The 7,838-nt window shown below is 51.2% G+C and overlaps 2 protein-coding genes across 2 annotated transcripts in view; one reads left to right on the forward strand and one right to left on the reverse strand.

Moving 5' to 3' along the window:
• Positions 1-5,591: 5,591 nt before the first annotated feature.
• On the reverse strand, positions 5,592-5,846 carry EMH_0027460 (uncharacterized protein; the record flags this gene model as incomplete). The annotated part of the gene is made up of 1 exon (XM_013497875.1): positions 5,592-5,846. One exon carries the CDS (start codon positions 5,844-5,846, stop codon positions 5,592-5,594), a length of 255 nt encoding a protein of 84 aa, XP_013353329.1.
• Positions 5,847-6,217: 371 nt separating this feature from the next.
• Positions 6,218-7,838, forward strand: part of EMH_0028570 (uncharacterized protein) — a gene marked incomplete at both ends in the record, with an annotated part of 6,935 nt that continues 5,314 nt past the window's right edge. The window contains one exon of the mRNA XM_013497876.1: positions 6,218-7,810. Within this exon, the coding sequence (XP_013353330.1) occupies positions 6,218-7,810 (1,593 nt within the window). The remainder of the gene's footprint in view (positions 7,811-7,838) is intronic.

Consider the following 7,838-nt stretch of genomic DNA (forward strand, 5'->3'; position numbering starts at 1 on the left):
TTGTGTATGGAGGAGAAGGAGCAATAAGAAAACTAAAAAACAAAGTTAAAGACGCAAGCAGCAGCAAGAGGATGGAAAGAAAAAGAGGGGCCAACGACTACTACACGCAGCAGGAGGGAGGAAGACACCGCTGCAGCTGCGGTGTATAGACAGCTGAGCTGCTGCTGTCTCGTGGTTGGCGTATAAACCAACCACAATATACATAAATGCTTCAAACTGAATTGCAGGAGAAACAGCAGGCGCACAGGTGAGGCTGCAGGCTGGCTGGCGGCTGCTGTGCTGCTGCAGACTGAGACGGTGGTGTTGCTGCTGCTTGCGCTGCTGCTGCTGCTGCTGCTGCTGCTGCTGCTCGTTGGGGGTGTAGGGCGGGGTGTCTAGGGTCTCTGACCTTCGGGTAAGATTCTAGTATTGTTTGCTTGCAAACATCGGCCCTTTTGTTGCCACGCAAACATATGCATGCACTTTATTTCGTGCTGCAGCAGCAGCAGCAGCAGCACAGAGGAACAGCTGCTGCTGCAGCCACCCCGGCCGCCCCGCTGGTGGCGGGGTGGTGGTTATTAGGACAACTGCATGCTCGCAGAGCACCCCACTCATCTCTTGTTAAGAAATGAATAGAATAATAAATTATAATCATTAACATCAGCATGTAGGAGCTACGTATGCACCAAGAAAGACCTAAAAACACAACCAAAAATAAGTGGCGACGGGGAGGTATAGCCAGCCACCGATACCCTTGACCGGGTCGCCCCCCATACAGCATAAGACATAGATAACCATTGGTTCTCCATCTAAACAAAAACAATACAGAGAAAAGATGTATCTATACATGCAAAAGAAGATTATCTTCATACACACGGGGGCGCTTTATCTGTACGCTCGCAACGCCCCCTTCAACTGCCACAAGCAAAGCCAAAATATACAGACTAAGGAAACTGATGCCCCTGTACAGCGATGGGAATTTGTCTCCTCTAGATACGTGAAACCCTCCATTCTCATCAAGCGGCCAAGAGGGCCTGCATGCAGAACTCGTGCTGCAGGACAACCTGAAACTTCCTGGGGCTCGGCTAGTCTGACGAAAGCCCTTCAACTCAAACGAAGAAAGGCAAGACATGCACTGGAGTCAAAAGGCTTAAAGTACAAATGCACACAAAACAGCTGACTTCTCCTCCAGGTCCCCAGGGTTCGGGCAGAGCGGCACAAACTCCTAGGGCTGGCGCGGAGGGGGGTCGACATGCAATAAGCTGCAACGCACATTGATGCGAGTAATGCTGCAAGGCATATCCATGCCCACACACAGCAGGAGAAAGCTTGCATCTCCTGATTTTGACAAATGCGTCTTCTTAATAGCCAGTGACAATGACAAAGAAGTCGCGGTGATGTTTTCTCGCCAAGCCAACGACTCAGAGAAAAGTATCAAACAGTGGTTTGATACTGAAATCATTTCAGAAAAAGAGAGCATAAGTACGCGGCGAGTGGTAACAGGCGCTACGCTGCCTGAAAGTGTCAAAATTATCTATACGGCAGGCACATCACACCCGAACCCATGAGAAATCCCTGACACAGCTGATGACGGGCTTCCGTGACTATGACAGTGCAAGAGTTATTCGATAGCTTTTTCGGCTCATGCAGGACGGCTTCATGGTCAAGCATATCAAGGGTACCACCAATCTTGCTGCTGCTGCACACTCCTGGCGGTCTACGCATCACACACTCTCTTCTGTAAACGGGCTTGTCTGCGAAGATTCCTGTTTGCTTGCTAACAGGAATCTTCGCAGACAAGCGCGACACAAAACACTACCGCTTGTATATCTCCAGATATACAAACGGTAGTGTTTTGTGCTCAAATCGAAAATTGGGAACGGCTTAAGCAATACAGCATAGACAACGATATCTTGGGGCACCAGGCAAAACGCTAACTTGCCGATGATACATTCAACCTCCGCTTTGCAGAAGCGCTCTGCGTAAAATGCACATTCATGCTTATCGCGGTCATTGGTGGGGTGATAACAAAGGCGGAGAGAGTGGCCAAGCTTTTTGAGTGGCATAAGGCGCAGCTCTCAACAGGGTATATGTCCTGACTTGAGCGGAATCCAACCAGCAAAAGCCTCGGAACATTCTCAAGTCCAGACACTTGCAGAGTCTTCCGAATATTCATCGGGTATGGACGGATATCTCAAAGGATTTCTTAGTGGGTTTAGCCTCGTACAGAGGCTGTGATAGCACTTACATTGTTCGGGGTAGACTCAACAAGTCTGCTCACTTTATCGCCTTCTCAAGCTCAGCTACAGCAAAGGGCACGGCCCAATTATTAATTAGTCATATCTGGAGCTCCACACTTTCCCGAAACTATACTGACAAGGGCCCGTAGTACGCTGACAACTTCTGGCGCAAATCCATGACGTATCTTAATATCGAGCATAATATGAGATCGGCGAATCATGGGGAAGGCGATGACTAAACTGAATGGAACAATCGAACGGTTGTGAAGCGTTTGCGAGGTTGTAGCCAGAAAGACCCATCAAAGTGGCTTTCTTTCCCCCCTCTGTGCAGACTGTGTTGGCAATACAAAAGACCGCTCTTCGACATATTGTTTTCTGGCTTTTCTGAGCAATAAAGAAACAGTACTGTCTGATTTGAGGTTAAGTCTGGTTGCGGGAAGCGAGATTTCTGTGCCCGCATCTGCTGCGGTGAATACTCACTACAATCACGGCAACATTGCCGTGCTCGTTGTGAAAAGGCTGAGGGTTGTGTGAACAGTGGAAGTGTCTGTGAGCGCATATTGATGTACATTGAGTACAGCATTGGTGAAAACATTAAACATTCTTTATGAAGTGACCATTCATATGAGTATAGGGGTTCTATGGGTGCGCCCCATTGTACTCCTTCAGAGATACAACCTAGTAATACATAAAGCTAACTGCAAACATTTGTTCTAAAGAGAAATACTCTAAGTAATCTTGACCAGATCTCAGCATAGCATGTGAGGGACCGAAGGCTCTCCTCACGTCTCAATAGCTTACAGGGCCCGCAGTACCTCTAGCGTTATGGATTCGCATCACCCCATCGTGTAAGTGAACTTGTATCCCTACTAGACCTCACAATTGCGTTTTCCGTCTGCGTTTGTGTTCTCATTGGGGGCACACGACGCAGGATCTACTGAGGTGAGTGGGATCAAGTTCCCAGGAACGCATGATCCCTAAGGCCGTAAACTCCCCTTAGAGCTGCCCTTCTGAAGGGGAATTTCTCACATCTGCTGACTTCCATACATAGCTTGCGGCGGTGTTGTACTGCATGCAGAAAACAGAATAATGCTAAGCAACAAAACTACGGCAAGCACTCCCTTTTAGCCCAAACGTCTAGGTTTTTGTGGACTCCCACGCTCGTCGAAGCATGCAGGAAGGCCGGCTGCAGAAGTAGTTCGTCATGGGCTGGGTGGAGCCATCCGCTTTTTCTTCTCGAGATCAATCAAAATGCTTCCTCTATAAACCGAGGGGGTGAACGCGTTGGGTTAGGTAGTAGACCAACTGCCACTGAATTGACTTCCTCAAAGGTTTCAGGGATTTACCAAAATTTCCAGAACTCTCCTCACAAATGGGCAGCGGCGTCATCGGAGGAGACTGAAACGCTAGAAGTATGCCTGGCAGGCGCTACAGAGAACGCGGAGATTATGCTAGATGCCCAAGGTGCCCATCAAACGAGTGGGTTTCTAAGAAAGATCATGCGAAGCGATTCCTCAGGAGCATTTCTTTGCCCCCGTCCTTGCTTGTAGTTCGAGCTGGAAGCTACACTTTGGAACTTCCCCAACCCGTGCCCAGGCACAGCATGGCCTTTCCCACTTGCACAGCACATGGCGTTGTATCTGACCCGTTCTGGATGCCCCTGAATGGGCTCTTAGACAGGGACAATTGATAGGTAGCGGTGGAAGCATCTTAGTCCAGATGCTTTGCGAGGCCGGGCCCCAAACCAATCACACATCACAGAGAGTTGTAGCTGATCCGTGGCCATGCCACTGAGTGGGCTCGCAGACGAGGATAATGGGTTGGCAGTGGAAGTGGTATAGAGAAGTGCCATTGCTAGATGCTGCTTGCTCGCTTTTCCCTGTCAATTTATTTTTTTTCCTTCGACCGGTCACCCGAGGGCTTGCTCCCTTTGAGGGAGAGGGGGAGATCAAGTATAGCGAGGTCTACGTGCACCTCGCACATGTATCCCTACCTCCGAGCAGTCTCGCTGTAGGTGGTCAAGTCAGTGTTCAACAGTTCTCTACATTCTTAGTGCATGCAGCAGAGGGCCTGGCTGTGGTTGCGCGCGGAGCTAACTTGCATCGCTAGTTGCAGTTGCAGGAAGGTGCAACCCATGTCAGGGTGCCTCCCTTCGCACAATCCCGAAGCCGTTAAGCTGCTGCGCACAGGACGCTTGGAGATTGGATAGACGGTCAGCTGCCTTTGGGGAATACTTGAATATTTCAACTAGTTTGCCGCTCACGGCGGCTTTCGGATAATACCAAGGGCTCTCGTTACAGAGCTGCAATAAAGTGAAAGCACTCGAGTTTAGGTGTTCACCAATGCAGCTGATCCTGTGCATAACGGAAGAAGGGCCTGTAGCTGTTCTGGAGAAGTAGCGGTATGTGGTGAGTCGTGGCGTTCTCTGCTGCAACTTTTGCTGCAAGGCAGGCCTGCGCAAAGGCCTAACCAAGGCCCCTTCAGTGCGTGCAATAACTCCGTAGACAATTCATAAACACTGACTTGAACTTTATTAGCCGGTTTGCACGCAGAGCGGGCAAACAAATAAGCATCGGTCAGGACACCTTACACTAACTGATAGTCAGCCTGCAGTGTCTCTTCGATTGAATATGCAATACAGAAAGGAGTGTGAAAATAAATAACGATAAAAAAGAAACCCAAATAATAACTAAAGAAATACTCGCACAGACACGTCACAGCATGATGGGGGTCAACACCACGAACGACAGCCTAGGTTCTGAGTCGTATTGCGCCTGACTGCAAGAAATAAATAACCCAGAGAGAGGAGAAGTATTTTATATGTTTTTTGTGTTTAGCTATAAACTTAATTAATTACTGTCCTCCTCGTGCTGTATAACAGCGTTAAGTGCTTCAACCCCTGAGCCCTAGGGCCGCCTGCTCTCTCTTTCAGGTAACAGGTGTATACATTAAGATGCTAAAAGAAGAGGCAAGTGAGGCCATAATAATATTATTTAGAGATGGAAAGATAGCAACAAAGTTTTTTAATAACCCTCTTCACTAACCAGCTAGGCAAGAGAAGAAACAACACGAAGCGGGAAGAGGGGGGGGCCCACCACAGCCTCCTCAGCTTGCTGTCCGCGCGGCCTCTGCCGCAAAACCCTAAACCCTAAACCCTAAACCCTAAAGGAAACCATGAAAGCCGACGTTAGACCCCGGATTTGTTTCATAGTTTCAGTTACTGATTTTATTGCTAGCTCCACTGTCTCCGTTATTTTCGCTCTCTATGTTTACATGGGCCTCCTTGGTGCCGAAGAGCCTCTCTAGGGACCCAGGCCCCTCTGTCTACTGCCTTCTAGAATTACACAGGAGGAACCGAGGAGGTCTGTAGCATTACTGCTGCGTCTTTTCATTCATGTTCGCGGGCGCAGCTCCCTGCACCGCCTCTCGCCTTTCAACCGCATCACTTGCGGCTGCTGCTGCTGCAGCTACTGCTGCTGCTGCTGCTGCTGTCTTGTCGTTAGTAGGGGTTTTCTCAACACCCTGACCCAGACCGCATTCTCTCAAGCCCCATCTGTGCAGCCGCTGCGCACTGACGTCGGCCCTTTGGTCCCCTGGAGGCTCCACCAGCGTGGTCTCGCGGCTCATTCAGAGCCACAGCAGCAGCAGCAGCAGTAGCAGCGTCAGCAGCAGCAGCGCGAGCTGCAGCAGATAAAACATAGATAGGGTAGAGAGGCCGCGTCGCTGAAGAGGGCATAGGAGGCATCCAGGGGTGACAGAGGCTTGGTGGTGTCTGTAGACGCTGCTCATAGTGAAATACCGAGTCCAGCGAGCGTGCTTCTTGTGTTTTTGTCTCTTTCTGCCTCCTTTTCATCTTGATAAGGCTGAGAGGGTAGTGTCTCCTCCGTGTGGGGACGGAGGGGCGTCGGCCCATCTGAGGTGTCTGTACACCTCACGCGCGTTTCTGTTGCTGTGTGCATCGCTTTGCATTTTTGCTTGGAGTTATTTTTGTGGACGGAATGTCCCTTTGGTGCGACGCAAAAAAAGAAGCTTCAGGAGAGCCCTTGCCTGGGGTTTGCGGTGACCGTCCATCAGCAAGTTGTAGCTCGGGTGTATCGGCATGCAGCGACAGCAACAGCAGCAGCAGCAGCAGCAGCAGCAGCAGCAGCAGCAGCAGTGCATGCAAGGGTGAGGGTGTTGGTGCCGATGGATCCGTTGGGCGTTGTTCCTCGTCTGCACTGGAAATATTTCTTCACGGTGCTCCTCTTCGTTGTGTTGAGGCTGTAGCTCGATGCCTGGATGTTTGTTCTTTTCTGAATCTTTTATCTCTGAATTCTTCTCTTCTTACACTCTGCGACACCCCAGCTCTTCTCCCCTGCTGGACACACTTTGCGCTGCATCAGCGCATACTTCGTCATGGGGAGAACGTGTTGCTCCCGCTCCTCTCTCCTACCTGTTCTCCTATACTCAGCAGCAGCAGCAACAACAACACAAGCACCAAGAACAACGTGAACAGCAGCAGCGGCACCTACGGCAGCGGCAGCAGCGGCAGCGGCAGCGGCAGCAGCAGCAGCAGCAGCAGCAGCAGCAGTCGTAAAGGGATAAAACATGAGGAGACGAAGCAGGTTCGATCGTGGCAGACATTCAACAGACGTTTGCCTCAGGTCTCTCGCCCTGACTTGCTGCGTATTGGTAGCCTGAACTCGAACTGGCGCTGCGGAAATTTTGCTGCTGAGCAGAGATATATTGTTCCTTACTCTGAGGCTATTGATAAAGCATTTGTTCTTCCTTCTCCTCCTCTTGGCTCCTCCTCTACTTTTTATTCTATAGCCCCAGATGCACCCCTCAGCCTGCATGCACGGCCATCTGTGGGGCTGCCTGCGAGCTTCAGTGCTGCTGGGGGAACTCATCTAGCGGGGAGATCTACAGAGCCATCTCCGCTGTTTCTTGTTCTACCGAGCGGCCGTGTATTTGTAGTGCATGCAGCAGCAGCAGCTGCAGCAGCAGCAGCAGCAGCAGCAGTACGTGCTCTCCCTAGACGATGCTGCGTTGAGGCAAAACTCCCTGTCCTCCCTCTCTCCATACCAAGAGATGCAGAGCCTCTTATTCAGTTCGGTGCATTCGCACCGAAAGGCTGGCTGCTAGGAGAGGACGAGCTGAGCCCGCTGCAGCCGCAGCCACAGCCGCAGCAGCAGCAGCAGCAGCAGCAGCAGACGCAGTATTCTGCAGATGCCTCTGCGGGCTCCTCTTTTGCGGGCGCTTGCTCGGGGCACCGCCTCCCCCAGTCGCAACGCAGGCGGCAGCAGCGGCTGCAGCGGCAGCAGCAGCAACATAGATTGCATATAAGCTGGGCTCATCTATCGTCGCATCCTCTGTACCCTTGTCTTGGGGATAGCATGCGTGATGAGGGCCCCCAAAGAGGGGCCCCCCTCGACAGCTCTCTGGGCATCTTGCCGCCGGTCTCCTCTGTGTCGGCCTGCAACAGCAAACCCTCCCAACTCCCCCGTAGCAGCAGCAGCAGTAGCAGCAACAGTAGCAGCAGCAGCAGCAGCAGCAGCAGCAGCAGCCATAACGCACAAAACGCTAACAGTGGCATCGGGTACTGCCCTCAGGTTCGTGTGCTGTCTCTTTGTCTCCCCC

This window comes from Eimeria mitis, genomic scaffold (genome assembly GCF_000499745.2).
Source record: "Eimeria mitis Houghton genomic scaffold, Emh_scaff3, whole genome shotgun sequence".
NCBI classification, from domain to species: Eukaryota; Apicomplexa; class Conoidasida; order Eucoccidiorida; family Eimeriidae; genus Eimeria; species Eimeria mitis.